Raw genomic sequence first — 16,716 nt, 5'->3', positions numbered from 1 at the left:
AAATTACTATTCTGCCTTTCTCCTTCACTGTATACTCCAAACATGGCTGCTGAAATAAACCATTCAGCCCAGAAATAGCAGGGGGAGCCATATTTTGATTTGAGCGGTTTGCATTTTGAGAGCCCAAACAAGGTGTGTGTAAAGTAAAAAGTTCCTCTTGACTGGTTGTGAGGATCGATCCCGATGTCTTTTTAATTCATTAAATCCAGCAGTAAGTTCACGAACCATGGAAGTCAATTGTTCCACCTTTTCTTCCGATGTAATGGATCACTCCATGCTGCACAACGTTCAGCAACCAAGAACAAGGACAAGAAAATGTCCCTCAATGGAAACAGAGGTAAATCCCAGAGATGTAATAAGAAATCCAAACCAAAGTATTTTTGTGTGTATTTTAACAGTTAGCATTTTTATATAACATTTTTTTTCTATGCTAAAAATGTAAATATTCAGATCTTTTTTACATGTTAAACTAGCAGGATATGATGTCAGTATTTGGTTCCTTATTTAAATGCATTTTGAACTGCACCAGTATGACTCTGATGATGCCTGACTGTTAGCAGGCAAAAGCCCTCAGTCTGAGGTGCTTTGTGCATGTTGATTTCTTTATGTGTTATTAAAGGATCGTTTTGTCTAGCTACGCGTTGTTTTGGATTTTTTATATCATCAAGACTGTGCCTCCTTTAGTTCCAGAGCACTCTAGACTAGGAAGGAGAAGCTCACAGTCAAAAACCTCCTCCCTCCATAGACAGAGGCTTCATTTCTTATTGTTTCTACCTCCTCCACTGCTTCTTCTCCAGACAGCAAACAAGATAAGAGACCCACAAATGAAAAAAAAGAAAAGGCTAAGTAAAAAGAAAAAGTAAAAGAAGAGGACAAAGGCAAAGAAAAGTCTGAATCAGATAAAATGGATTCTGAAAAATCAAGGAAGCATTCAATGGATCTGACAGTGATGTCTGGGCCAGATCAGAAAAGTCCTCAACAATCATAACCAACAGTTTCTTGGGTCCATAACTCGCCGCCTCTGTCCCGTTTTTCTATGGATCAGGTGAGTCCGAGGTCACACTCTTTGATACTCCAGGAGCAGAAGTATTCAAGACCACCTTTGTTGGCTTCTTCTACCGAATTATCCAGAAGCCTAACCAAACAAGATATTGACAAGATGACACAGCGGTTCCTTAGAAAGCAAATCCAGCTTAGGGTTCTCTCAGTGCCATCCCACAGGAACATACTGAGTCTTGGTCCAGCTACTTCTCCTCTTCTTTCTCTCATCCTGGTCCACCCTTCAGATCCACCTGCCTTCAATCTGACCTGCTCTGGGTACTCTTGTTAGTGCCAACAGTCCAAGTTGCTTCTTTTCTGACAGCATCCCTTCCTCTTTCGGCTGTGATTTGTTCAGTGCCAAAGGTTCTTTCCCAGGGTTTAAGAGGATGGGTTGACACAGAAGGTGATGGAAATATCTCTCCCTCTCAGGGCCTCAGCATGCAGTAGCTCAAATCACAAATCAGCTTTGGGGTGGTGAACCATTAGTTCCGAAGTATCTGTTCTGTTTGAGGACAGGAGGAAGCCTACAGTGCTAATGGCTACTTTGGTCTTTGAGGCTTTTAAAAGGGTCCTATCATTGCCGAGGGAAAAGACGTTTCTATCCAGCTGAGTTTCATCCAAACCGAGCAGGATTCTACTTCACATCACCATGTCAGACAGGGACAGTCTGTACCACAGGCTTCTGAGGCTGTGTGCTACATTGGCTCCTAGTCTGATTCAGAACCTTCTGATCTCCCACAGAATCATTTCATAAGAAATAGACATGCAAGCAGAAGAACATAGATTTATCTCCAGAGTCTTTCACTGAAGGCACGGACTTGGATGAAAGAGAAGGCTCCTCACCTTTGGTGAGATCCTTAAATTGATGAAGCAGATAGGGGAAGGATCCACCAACACTCCGTCATCAGACAAGTCTGTCTTCCTAGAAGCCTTTGGTTCCACTTTGCATCGTCCTGGGTGGTACCACCCATTGACCTCATGAGCCGAAGGGCATGGAAAGCACCTGATGTGGTGGAAACAACCCCCCCCCCCCAAAAAAAAGCACCAAAGGAAATGAAACATTGGAGGAAAGGTCCAGTGGTGGATGCTATGGTGGTAACAGCAGCCACTAAAAAGGAACTGTCAGAGGAAAGTTCCTTTGTCCATCTCTTTAGCAAGAAGTCTAAGGCTATGGACCGGTTTTGTGAAATGGATGTATGCTTCAGTGACTTTCATACTTAGAGTGCTGCGTTATTTGGCCCATGTTACTAGATTTCAGAGAGATCTGACCCAAGACCTCTCCATGTCTCTCAGGTGACCTACCTGTGGATGTTCAGAAGACTGTGGACTCCCAGCTTTCTACCTTCCAGTCGTCTTCCAGCATAGCCATGCAGCTACTTTCTAATGCAGCTGATGGCACGGCTAGGGCAGCAGGCACTGGCATCACCATGAGTTGGCATGCCTGGGTGCATCTTTATGAGTTTGTGGAAAGCTTTAAGATTTCCTTCATCAGTGCCCTGTTTGATGTCTCCACTCTATTTGAACCCAAGATAAAAAAACATACTAACCAGGAGTCGGCAGGATGGTAAGACTCTCTCTGCAGCGAGAATCCATTTCTCCACTCCATCAGAGAACAATGTCTAGGAATTAAAGAACTGGAAAGAAAATGTTTTCATAAGTCACAGAGTTCTTATTATGACAGCCCTGGGGACAGATTTTCTCATGACAGAGGAAGAGTTGACTATAATGGATCTCACCTTGGAAGCAGAGGTGGACCACACAACCATGTCTTTCGTGGTCCCTTCACAGAGAAGCCTGATCAGCGCTCCTGAAGAGTTGTCCAACTGCTGCAATTCTGAAGGCAGTGGGGGGGGGGTGCTTATTCATGCACTTACAAGCGTGACAAAATATAACAACAGATTCTTGGGTGCTAAACATAATTTCCAGAGGCTATTCAATTCCCTTTTTCCTTCCTCCAGTAAAAAAGAAGGTTCCCTATGTTCCACCAGGTCAGTGGGAACTCAGCAGCAGAAGTTTCCAAGCGGCGAAGAAAAAGTCATCCTAATGGTCTCCAAAGACCAATTAAAGCCCAGAGTCTATTTGAGGTTCTTTTTAGTACCAAAGAAAAGAAGGGACATCAGACTCATTTTGGACCGGAGTCATTTAAACCAATTTGTAAAATAGACAATATTCCGAATAGTCACAATTCAGTCCATTTTGCCTTTACTGGAGGAATATAATTGGATGTGCTTCATAGATCTCGCTGTGATATAAAGATGGAAAATTGTTCAAGGAGAGTCCTCCATTTCTGGCTGGGGGCTGCTAGTCGCTACTGCCTGTGATCTGCTATTGAACATTCTGGGCCATCTGCTCTGTCTGATGCAAGATCTAGGGATCACAATCAAGCTACCCAAAAGTCATCTTACCCCAACTCAGTCAATAGAATTTCTCAGATGTCACCTAGATTCAGTTTTACAGATCACCAAACTTCTCCACTCCAGAGTGCTGTCCCTGCACCTCACAGCCACTCAAGTATTCCAGCACCTCTGTCCTCCTGCAAGACTGATTCTTTGTCTTTTAGGTCTAATGCCTTTGACAATCCTAATGGTTCCACTAGCCAGATTTTGCATGAGAGTACTTCAATGGACTGTAGCTGTGCAGTGGTCTCAAAACAGTCATCTGCTGCATACCAAAATTTGTCTCTCTTGAATCAGCAGACAGCACATATCCTGGTAGATAAAATCTTCTTCAGTGACAGAAGAATGTCCATTCCAAGTGGATCCACCTGTGGCTGTAGTAACCATGGATGCCTCCTAGGTTGGGGGTCATTTCTAAGGGAAGATGGCCCAAGGTACTTTGTCACACACAGAGATCAATCTTTACATCAGTATCTTAGAGATGAGGGCAGTCCAGTATGTCCTCCCCAAGGGTGTGATTTCACTACAGTCAGACAACATGCCTATAGTGTGGTACATCAGCAAACAGGGATAAGCACACTGCTATCATCTATGTCGAGAGGCCCCAAGAGTTTGGTAACCTGTGATGTCTTCTTATCGCTTTCTGACGGCAATGCATATACTAAGGACATTCAGTATACTACTGGACAAATTGAGCCAGAAGTATCTTAATGCCTCAAGAGTGATCCCTCAATCCAACAGTAACAGCCTTGATTTTTCATAATTGGGGTTAACCTTGCTGCAATCTCTTCACATCCTGCCTAAACAACTTTTTCCTGATGCCTCTGCAGGAACAGCCACTGTGGGATATTCTAGTGTATAGTTGTCCCCAGGTGTCTCCTGTGCCTTTCGTCCATTGCCCTTAATGAACAAATTCAATCAGAAAGCACGAATGTGCAAGGCCAGAGTGATCTTCATTGCTCCCTTCTGACCCTGACAAATGTAGTTTCCTTTCCTGTGGCCTCTACTAGTACATCCACCATGGATGTTGGAGCATTGTCCAAACCTATTACACACCCATCCTGATTGCCTCCTCTTGACCAAAGATCCATGAAGTTAAACACTTGTTTCCTCCATTTCTAATCTTAGCCCTAATGCTACCAGTAATAACTCAACTCCCTTTTGAACTAGCAGCATCAGTTGACTTGAAGTTTCTCTCTTGAAAAACAATGTTTCTGGTGGCTGTTCTATCAGCAAGATGGATTTCAGAGCTGCAAGCATTTTCCTGCAAGCCTCTCTATGTAATATTCGATAAAGACAGAGTTTCCTTGAGCACTAACAATCCTTCCTTCCTAAGGTGGCATCTGAGACTAATTTAAATCAGTCAATAACTCTACCAGTCTTTTCCCCCAAATTCTCAAACATACGTGAACATTTTACATAATGATGGACAACCATCATCAACTTAGCTTTTGCCTTCATAGGACCAAGCAATTCACAACGTGTGATTGTTTGTTGCTTTCTTAAAGCCTAAATTAGGCAAAGTTGCTAAGGTTTCTCTTTCCAGCTGGTTGTTAGACTGCATTTCTTTTGTGTATAATAAAAAGGGGGTTTGTCTCTACAACGTAACCCTAAGGCTCATTCCACAAGGGCAGTGGCCACATCAACAGGCTTTTCTAGTAGACTACCTGTTCATGATATTTGCGCTTCAGCAAATTGGTCAGCAGTTCACACTTTTGAATCTCATTACAGACTGGATGAACAGTGTACATCACCCTTTACCTTTATTTCAACCATTCTCAGGATTGTCCTACCTTGATACCACCCAGGTAAAACAGCTTGGAAATTTGGACAAAAATAATAGACATTGGTTATGAAAATTAAGTACTTTCCATAATGAGTCATGTTATCTGATTTTCATCCAGTTCAACCTCCCTCCCTCCCTCCTGCCCCTTTCCAAATTGACACATACAGGCTTCTGGTGAGTGGGGTAGTTTTCCTGCATACCCTGTCTGTGAACAGTCCTAATTGACCATCTTCCAATCCTTCTTTTTACCTGTATTCTAGGCTTAATCTTGAATGTAATTCTTATGGTTTATTTTATTGGGGCAAACTCAATCTGCGGTACTAAGGTGGAGTAGAGGGAATTATTAATGGGGGAATAGTCAGAGTCCTGGAAGCAAGAAGCTTCAGAGTTGGTGGTGATCTGACAACCCATGGTGAACCAGATGAAAATCAGACAACATGGATCTGTCATGGTAAGTACATTTATTTTATTTATTTATTTTATTTTACATTTGTTGACCGGAAAAGTCCACTGGACACAGGTCCTTTTTCCAAGAAGGCCTGGGGAGAAAAGCTCCAGAACTAAGGTACAAGCACAATAATATAAGGTAGTTACAAATTAAAATGCAATTAACACAGACAATAATATTACATCAATTCAATTATTGTCTATGTTAATTGCATTTTAGTTTATACTCACCACAACAAAACAAATGTTAAATAAAAATAAATAAAAATAAAACAAAACTATTCCAGGCAGGGTCAAGGCCCACTCTAGCATGGCTTTAGCTTCATCTGTGGCTTTTTGGAAAGGGTTGGACTATAGAAGTATTCAAGAAACAGCAACTTGGTCCTTTCTACATACTTTTATAACGCATATAAGCTTGATTCCTTCTTTAGATCTAAATCAGACTTTGCTACGACCATTGTCCAAGGGCTCCTGGACTCTTCTCCTTCCACCTCCCAAAATTTGTAAGCTGTGGTAGTCTACCAATATAGCATAGGCTACTGCAGCAGTGGTCAATATGAAGAACATAGTACAGGTGTGTAATTAAACTTAGCTTAACAGCAGATGTTTGAATGATCCTTCTGCAGTAAGCTGCTCCCTTCCTCCACCCACTTTGTTTCCTGGTGTGTTGTTTTTGCCAGGGTGTGGACTTATATATTTTTTATTACTCCTAGCATTGTCCTTTCAGGGCTCAGCCTCTTTCTTGCTTTTGGCATGAAAGCCGTGAAGGGCTTGACACCCAAACCTGTCTTTTTCAGTCAGCTGAGCTCGAGTTGACAAATGGTTTGGGTGCATAGAAGGTACCATAAAGCTTTAGCACCTGGTTGGCTGGTTATATCTTTGCAGGATATAACCCGTATAGCTCAGGCTACTGCAGCTGTGATCATTTGAACATCTACTGTTATGTTAAGTTTGCTTACACAACTGTACTTTCAAAGTACTTCCTCAGATAAACTCTTTGCCCACTATACCTATACCTTTCTTTAAAGCACTTGCCTCACAAACAGGGATAAGCAAATCATGAGTACCCCAAAAATGTCTGCCTTCTTTGATTCCTAAAGCTACTCATATTCATCTGAAATTATACAGGTCATAGATGCCAGGAAGTCAAAAAACTAGAAATACTTCAAGTAAACTGTCTTATTTAGCTAAATAAAGATTTTTCTGTTAGGCTAAGAAGTCATTAAATCCAGATATAACCAGTTCTGAGATAACTGGATTACCCAAACTTCCCTAGAAGACAGGCTTCTCTTATTTTTCTATTAATGTACACACTACTGCATTACCTACCTGCAACAGTTGTAACCTGCATTCTGATTTCCTGTAGGGAGTTTTACATTTCAGACTTTCTTAGTACACACTGCTGTCAGAGATTTAATCTTTGACAGAAAAGCTGATTCCGCTTATTTGTGAACCAGCTGTTTCTGTTGACTTAACATGTGTATCAACAAAGACATTTTTCCATGTCACAATTACCACAGTCTAAAGGGTTTTTCGGATTCAGTCTTAAATGGAATTATTCTTAAGTACTGTTTCACAAAGACATAAGGGCTCATATTTAATTATGCTTTAAGTAATTTTAATAATCTTATTAAAGGCACCCTCTCCCACACACACAGAGAAGGACATTATTTGCTTTGAATGTAGGACAGGCAAGTGAGTTGTTACAGGGACAGGACCAACAGTTTCTGAAAATCGTATTACACTTTGTCATGCAAGGCAAGTCAAGTTTGTGTACCATAAAGTATATATTATGACAAATTGTTTTTTCTCCTTGCATATTTTTAAACATCAGATACATCAAATGCTGACAGAAATCATTGTGGTATATTCTGACAAGGCCATTACTTTTACTACATATTTTAACAGTACAGCTGCATAGGACATAACTGAAGCCAAGAGATAGGCATTTGTCTTGCATTGACTGATGTCTGGAAACTAGAACATCAAGACTGTAAGTTGAGGAGACTTTGATAGGCCTGTGCTGCAGGAAATCTGTCTTAGCTGTTCACCATCTCAGACTGATGTTAAATGTGGGGGGGGACTGATACAGCAATGCAGGCACCCTGTCATTGTGCCCACCCTTTTTGGATTAAAGTTTACATTTCAGTACTCTTCTTTATATCCTGCCAGATTTAAAGTGTAGATAGTCTCTCTCTGTGCCTACAGTTTTAGGGCAGCTGAAGAGTTTCTGTTAGTTATACACTTTTTGCTAGAACTGAACACAAGACAGAATAGTGTTGCTTTCATGAGTCACATGCCAACTAGTACTGGAGGAGCCAACAACATATGACATGGCATTACCCCACAACAGAAGACTTTCAGCCACAAGATGGAAAAGGCCCAAAGATGACAGGCATTAGTGAGCAGGCATTTGGTTGTTATAATTCTACTGTGGTAGTCTTTTCCCTCAAAGTAGTACTGTCATGGTGAGTACTTCACACAATCCAGCTTTCCTTGTAAGGTTACCATTCCACTCCTTGGAAAGAACTTGGTTGTCTGCATTTGTAATCTAGTTTGGTTTCTACTCATCGGTCATACATCATTTCCCTGTTCAGATGCTGCTTTGTATGTTTTTTAATCACCTTTATTATTTACCATGGAAGCAACAATAACAAATGAATTCAGCCATGTTAAGTTCAACCTTATATATATATATATATATATATATATGTAAAAGAAAAATGATATGCAGACTTTAGCAAATTATTTTACTATGTTAATCTTCAGGGTTGGGAGGGTGGCCTAATGGTTAAGGTGTTTGCCTTACAAACGCAAGGTTCAGGGTTTGAGTCTCACAAGGGATAATTGGTTAGGCTTAAAATGGCTCACAAGGGCAGTTCGCTTAGTACTAATCTATGAACCTTTGTTGCTATACCATGCAAACATAAGCTATATTATTTAACTCAAATTTAGGCAGGGGATTTATAGACAAGTGTTACATGCTTGAGCAGTACTAACATTCAAGAGTTCATTGTGTGAGGCTAAGAACACAGTCATTGTACATTGCAATAGAATTGCTCACTCAGAGTATGACAACTACACCGGTTAATTAAAGCATGAAGTTGTATTTGTTTACAAATCATCGCCTTATTCTTTTTATACAATTTGTCAGGTATTGTACATTGGGGAATAATATGCAAATTCTAGCCTAGTTCCTACGACTGAATTTACGTCTTCTGTATCAGATATTTCCATATATTTCTTCAGAAATCTGTACTCTTTTGTTATATTTTCCTTTCTAGGTCTCCCTGATACATTCTCACTATTGCAAATCTAGATCCAGTCCCTACCCCTAAATAATAATCTCTGCTGAAAGCTAATTATTTATCCCCAAATGTATTTTTTTAAGTTTATTTTTTTATTTATCCTTTTGTTGACCAGGTTAGTCCACTAGGCTAGTAGCCTCATTTCAGAGGAGACCAGAGGTGGTATTTAAGCTCAATAATAGCAGTTTTTGGTGGAATATAATCCTCTTCCCCTGCTAGTAACCACTTACTACCACAAATTTACCATTTTTGTTTTTTTCCCTCTTCTATCACTGTTGGAGCACTGTAGCAGTCAGTATTATTTCTCTCCCTTTCCTTTGTTCCTGATATTCTGCTTAGTGTCCATCCTGAAGCCCTTTTTTGTCATATTCACATGATCATTTCTATCCAAATGTATTTCCTGCAGCATTGCTGTTTGCACCCTACATTTCGTAATATAATTCAGTACACTTTGCATTTTTATACATGTAAAGCCAGTTTTATTCCGTGATCACATGGGAGGCATAGCCATTATGATAGAAAGCTGTAGACCTATTATACATGACAGTTTTTTTTTAAATATGTATTTCCACCTTTTGGCTTGTATGCATACACTAATGTTTTGCAGGCTGATATGTTATACAGTTGTTTCTTCTTAGTTCCATTTGAACCTATGTCACAGGTTTCAAGACCTTTTGCTTCACTGAAAACACTCACTAAAAACTAAATAAAATTTCAGAACCCCCATCCTCTTTTAATTTGGAACAAAAACACAAAACTATGCACATTTTCAACAAATTAAATTTACCCCTCCAGGTAAAAGCAGTTGCTCTAAATTGATGCCTGCATTCACAGGCTCTACCTAATATAAAATTAAGGTTCCCCATACTAAAGTGCATGCTACAGCCTGTGTTCCCCATTTACAGTGATTGCTATCTGTTCTTTTCTTATGTGAATTCCCCTACCAGATGTGAAAAACAGTTTGCATGCTTTAAATAAAAATTAACGTTTAGCCTTTAGATAAAATGCACTGGCTACCTTTAAATAAACTAAATTGTGCAGTGTTATATTAAATACACTGAGGTATTAAGGCTGTTTGGATGCAAGTAGTTATGTGACTTATATGCTTCCCATAATTTCAGACTTTGTTTTTAGTGATCTGCTTGCCACTGTACCTGTAAATGTTTATTATAGTGTACCTCATACATTTCCCACAGCAAAGAGTGCTCACAGCACGTGCTGTCAGCATTGACAAAACATAACTTGTACATTTGCAGATGCGTGAAAGAATCTTTGTAAATTTTGCTGAGAACATACTGTTAACACTTCCTTCCCATGGCCAACTGATTCTACCTACAGACTTTTCATCTTCCACTTCTAGCATTTACTGATGGAAAAATGCTGGTATTTGACCTGCGTTTTGTTAAAAGAAAATAATATAGCCCCAACTGCATCTTTAGAGGATGTATTTATCCTCTAAATCTTTTCTTGCAATGTGTGGAATTATCAGATGCAACTTTTTCTGTTTTCTTGCTGTTTTTCTGATGTCCTTCACATTAAAACAGAATGTCATGATTTGATTCATTTTCTTGACTGTAGCACAGTAGGGGACATCTTCTAATTATGTTATGTGGTAGTTCATAAGATAGCCACTAATATCTGGTTATCCATTGATCTCCATCAAGATGGATTTGCATTTTGCTCTGTCCTGTTGTGTTGCCAGCCTGCTTGCCTTAGAAACTCTGAGGCAGTGTAGCAACTACTGTGTGCTTACTGGCAATCATTTACATTGATAATTTACTGATACAATTTGTGAGCAGTTTAATTTTTTGTTAATTTTGGGGTCTAACCTTTCACACACTGCACATTCAATAAGCAGATAAAGACTGCATCATAACCACTTGACAGTAGACTCACTGTTGCTGACATTATTAAAAAATCATTACCTAAGCCACCCAAGACCTCATTTAACAAACTGCTACCACATAATTTTCTTCACTTGAGCATACCTTCACTTGCATCTTCACTCACAACTGAGGTCAGTCATCCTGGCTCTATTCCTACCTCTACAGGAACTCCCAGGGCTGTAGCCAGACATTCTAATGGATTAGTCATAGGTGACACTATAATTGAGTACACTGTTGCAATACTCACCAGGCTGTGCAGGGATAAGGTCATGGTTCATGGTCATGTCTCTCTCTGGTTCCAGAATTTAGGTGTAACTAGAGCCCATAGGTCCCTTCACTCCAAATATGAGTGAGCTGCCATTGTTCCCACTTTGAGGTGAATTAATTATACTCTCTACGCTGGATGGAAATGGGGAGAGAGAGTTGAGCTCTGTACACGTGTCTGTTGGAAATGACACTTAGATTAAGCAGTATCTTGCCTTCTCTGAGGAAAATTGACACATTAAAAAAAATTTGATTTCAATATTTGCAGTATATGTCAGCATAGGAGGCAGTGATTGACAGCCACACTCTGTCCATTCTTCCATTTTTTAAACTAAGTTTGTCAGACATTTTAGTCTAGCATATACATTAAGGTAAGCTCTGCTCAATGTTAGGAGTCTGAAGAATAAATTAGCAGATTTTGTAGGCCTTCCTTACACTCAGCTGTATACGAGTATCTACAGATTTTTTTTGTTTGCTTTATGTAACAGCCTCTGTTTAACATGGCACAGTATCTAACACTCCTTTAGGCAGTGTGTAAGTAGTAGGGGGGAATGTTTTTTTTTCCAGTCAAATACTAATTTGCACCAAATGCTTAAAAATTCTAAATTTAAGCTCCTTGATATTTTGGTCACAGTTGATGGTCATCACATCATTGCCATCAGTAGATCTCCTTCAGTGTTACCTGAGGACCACATTAAGTACCTTGACAATTTGGATTCCATATCTGTTAATCCCAGCACCATAATACTAGGTGACTTTGGTTATCTTTCCCTCTATTGGAATTCTTACATAGCCAGCAATAAATATGCCCAACGTTTCAGATACAATTTTTTCATCCTATTATTCACGTTTCCATGAGAAAGAGAAATACACTTGACTTCATCTTCAAAGGACCACTAGGGGCAAATGATGAAAAAACACATTTTTTATCTTGCCATGAATTACTGCACCTGCCAAAGCTGCCTGTAGCAAAATAAGTACTCTTTCCTAATTTTATTTATCTTGTTAGTCTTGTCTCACATCATGGGGGCAGACATCCTGATTCCTTTGGAAAGGTAAATCTGTCCCAAAATGCACTATGAGAACAGAAATTGTGAGAATAAGAACAGTAGACAGTCGATTATCTGACATGTCAATTATCCAAACTAGCCTTCCAAATTTTTGGGGTAGGAAAAATCATAAAGTGTGAATATGCAAACATTATACGTATTTGCTTGGGCATATTTTTTTTGAGTATGTGGCCAGCTTGTGGGTGAAAAATATTTTTATTATCCACTGGAATCATGGAATGGTTAAAAAATGTATTCCTGCATGTAGAAAGAAAACAAGATTTTAGAAGTTTTTTATCCCCTTCAATTATGTTTGATTATCTGAACAGTCTGATTATCTGAACTACCCTACTACAATTAGTTTGAATAATCGACTCTCTGCTGTAGCCCAACCATTTGTTGTCAGACTACATTTCCATTCACTTAGAATGGAACACCTAAAAAAAAGGAATGCCAAGTTTGATAGTCTGCAGATCATGTGTCATTGACTGGTCTACCCTGAGTTTTACAAATGTTGTTCCTACTGATGTACTTACACATTCTCTAAAAGAAGCTTGCAAAAGTGTCAATAAATTACTGAGATAAAAAAAAAAGACTTTTTACAAATAGCAGTTTTGCAAGTTTCAGTTCTTGGCCAGGTTACTTTTGCCGTATCCCATTCTTTATTGAGTTAGTCTCACATTTCCAGCTTGGCAAGAAAATAGACATCAAACAAATCTCGTTCTGGTGTGCCAGTAAAATGTTTCCCTCATATGTCTCTTCACTTATGAATAGCATTTCCCAGGAATTATTTCTAAAAAAAGACATGCACATCAGTCTAGATTTTAAACCTATCCATCCATTTCTTAAAATGTCCACAGTACAATATTTGATTTGAATTACATTCTGGCCACTCACTTGGTTATCTTAGTTTTAGATTTCTTCTTAACGATGATCTCCCAAGTGTCTGATGTGAGCCAGTACTTTCTGTTACTATTGTTTTATGTAGTGTGTCTTACTTGTAGCATATACAATTTCAAAAACAGGGTCATGGAGAAAGCTTCCAAATCCGGATACTTTTGAAAATAGCAATACTATTGATTTAGTAAGCTCACAAAATAAGACTACGCAAATTAGCATTCATTTCTCAAGCAAAAAAGAAGTCTTTAATTGCAGTGAATGTCATTTATTCATGAGAATCCAACACCTTTTTCAAAAAGCATTATGGATTGTAGTATGGCATAGCAAAAGTACAAGCCAAAATTAGGGACATTTCTGGACTATGCTGATAAGAGATGCATCCCTCCTCATCTGTTCTCTATTGTAGCTACCTCAAATCAACCAGACATGTACATACTTCATGACATACATGTATTGAAACAGTACCAGCACCTGTAGCAATGACAGCATACTCCAGACAGGGCATTCAAACAATTTTACTCTCAGTCTGTCCATTTTACAATGCATAACATTCACACTACACTAATGTTATGCTTTGTGAAATGGAGAGATTAAGAGTAAAATTGTTTGAGTGTCGTTTGGAGTATGGTATCACTGCTGCCCTTTATTCTTTACTATACTTTTATGAAAACATTGTAGTTGTGCCCTCTTGGCAAACTCTTTTAAGAAATTAGATAGGAGACGAGCAAAGCAGCATGGTATACAATATTGTATTGTTAGGCACTAACATCCTGGGGTGTACTTCAAAAGTATTTGGTGTGAAAAGCATTAATGTCTGTAAGTTAAACCAGATTTATTGTGATTACATATAAATTGGTTGGTTTATTTATAAACCACTTAGTGTCCACTTAGTGTTACAGTAGTCTTGTCTGATCCTCTTTCATGTAAATAAATCCTGGAAGCTTCTAACAGACTTTTCTATCCTTCCAGGAACGCTCAGACAAAATTGCAAAGCGTCTGCAGCTGATGACCCAGCGGTATGAGGCTTTGGAAAAACGTAGAGCAATGGAGGTAGAGGGATTTAAAACTGATATCAAGCACCTTCGGCAACGACTTAAAGATGTAGAGAAACAGCTTCTCAGGGTAAGGCACTCATATAAATCACTGCATCAACTGCAACTATGCATTATTTTAAAAAGTGTAGCTCATCTCAATGCCAGTATACATTACTGCATAAAATATTGTAAAACGCAGATCTAACTTTAATGTGACTTCGCTAGTTAAATGAAAACTTTCCCTGGATTTTATTGCAAGTCATGTGGTTCTGATCACTTTACATTCCATCTGTATATGGTGGCTTGTATTGCAGGCATTTGCACTTTTATCTTTGGATGCCCAATCCCCATATTGCAAATTGTATTGATAAGCATTTGTTTTAGTTTTCCTTACTTTTCAAAAGTCATTGTTCACTATATTGTAGTGGTGTAAAGTATCTACCAAGTTTGGCTTTCAGTTATTTAGTAGTAAGTATTCTTTTTAAATTTCACAATCAACACAGTGATTTATGCTGTTAAGGACCTAATCCAGTCATGCCTGATCTACACATCTACAAAATAAATGGCTCCACGGACACTTATCTGAATCTCCATCAACAAATCAACATGGCACTCTAGAGGAATGGAACTATTGCTCAACACTTCCTCCATCTTTGGAATAATCAGCTGTGTGTAAAATGGAGTGAAACTCATTTCCTTTAAGGCAAACCTTGACAATTGCATGGGTGCTCATAAATTCATCCTGTGCCTGAACTGTTTTGCCATCCTAGAGGTAGGAGTTGCCCTGTGGGGGTGGCCATTGGCAGGGTAGGTATAGTCCATGGGCTGACACTGCCAAGTAATTTGTATGAAATCTACATTTCATAGTTATCCTCAGCATTAATAAGATTACTACAATTATAATATTTAAACGTGTGCCATCCTTTTTATTTTATAAAAGAAAATCCATAAGAACCAGAGAAGAGAGGCAAGTCCAGAATCTTTTAAATTTCTTCAGGGTCTCTTCCATTACTGAACTCTAAAGGATTCGTGACTGTAGACGGGAAGTAGATCCAAACCTAAAATGAATAAAATCCTCCACAGTTGCCAGCAGTAGCTCAGCTATGTAAGCTCTGAACAGAAGGGAGAAGCAGCCTGTAAAATCAATGAAATAAATCAGTATTCAAGTTCTATGGCTTAGAGGGATAAAGCCTTGACCATGGCCTAGAATGACACAAGTATGAATAGTGGCTTGGGTGTTTGAAGAGCTGAGTTGGTGATATGGGAGTGAGCAGAAGATGCTGAATAGCCCATCCTGAGTGAAGGGAGAGGTACTTTCAACTGAATGATCACTATACAAGTAGAAGCTTATACAGTGAGGAAAGCAGCCATACTCAGGGATGTGGGCTTGGCTATCCCAAGCTGTTGATGGGTAGCCCTCATTAACAACATGTGAGTGATAGCACACTCCCACATAGCAAGGGAATAGGAGGCCCTGTGGTCATGTACGTGCTCACATTGGCCACCAGGAATGGAGTTGGGGGTTCAGTAGAGATCTCCAGCTGTATCTTAGCTCTGTGCTGGGAATAACTAGCATGGGAGAGAATGTTGGTTTGGGACCCAGGCTTTGATAGTCAACAGGCAAGGAGCTAAAAAGCATGTGGAAAAAAATCATGATGTTGGCCTGTAGAAGAAATTATCACAGATGTATCTTCATCAGTGCCTTTGAGACAGAATGAAATGGGCTTAAATTAGCAGCTCCAGATGACATGCAAAACCCAGGAAAGGAATATTTTATGATGCAGGATTCATTGCTGATGTCCCAAAATCTGACATATTTGTGCTGACATAAATCTCATCTTAGTTGCTTCACCTGGTATGAGAACTTGTTAGAGCTAATGCTGGGAAGTCTGGTGGGTCTATGAATGAGATATAAATCCTTCCTTAATTTTTTTAATTAGCCTGTTTTTTTCCCTGTCCTGTGTACCAGGGCATGTACTCCCTCTGCCATCACATACTTTGACATCAGGTATCATGTTCTGCAGTAAAAATGTGTGTGCTTAGCTGTTGAACCCCAGGCTTCAGTCCTTTTCTGTCACTTAGTTTGGATCTCACTGCTGATGTTCATTGTGGAAACACTCGTGGACTAATGTCTAAAACAATTAGGCATCAAAGTGTTTGTCTGACAGATCAAGACCAACACCGGTACTGACTGCATTGTGTGGTATAGGACCACAACGTGAAGCTCTGTCAGGAAATGCCAGTTATTTAACCAGTTTCCTAAAAGTGCAAGAAAGAGTGGCTCCTGGCTGATATCACTACTTGGAGAAAAGAAGTGGGTGAGAATATAAAAGTCCATCAGGAGCAGCAAGTATGAGGACCCTTCACAAAGCCTCCTGGCCTATGTTGGCGTGCCCAGAAGAGAAAAAAATAGAGTTCAGACATCTGTTACACCCTTACTAGAGTAACCTAACTGATGAAACTTTTACTGAAAAAAAATGTGTAAGCTATCACTGACTGTATAGAAACTCAGTCATTCAGAGATGAGCAATGATAACCAACCACAATACCGATTAAGACTGTTCTACACTTGAATTGACTTACTGCCACCCAAGAAACATCTAGG

The 16,716-nt window shown here is 39.3% G+C and overlaps 1 protein-coding gene across 1 annotated transcript in view; it reads left to right on the top strand.

Moving 5' to 3' along the window:
• CCDC77 (coiled-coil domain containing 77) overlaps positions 1-16,716 on the top strand; it is a 743,168-nt gene that overhangs the window by 684,493 nt on the left and 41,959 nt on the right. The window contains exon 7 of the mRNA XM_044088479.1: positions 14,047-14,199. Within this exon, the coding sequence (XP_043944414.1) occupies positions 14,047-14,199 (153 nt within the window). The remainder of the gene's footprint in view (positions 1-14,046; positions 14,200-16,716) is intronic.

The sequence above is a fragment of the Protopterus annectens genome, chromosome 11.part0 (assembly GCF_019279795.1).
Source record: "Protopterus annectens isolate FY-2018-M chromosome 11.part0, PAN1.0, whole genome shotgun sequence".
NCBI lineage: Eukaryota > Metazoa > Chordata > Ceratodontiformes > Protopteridae > Protopterus > Protopterus annectens.
Note: the sequence above shows the minus strand (reverse complement) of the source record. Positions and strands in the feature narration are given on the sequence as shown.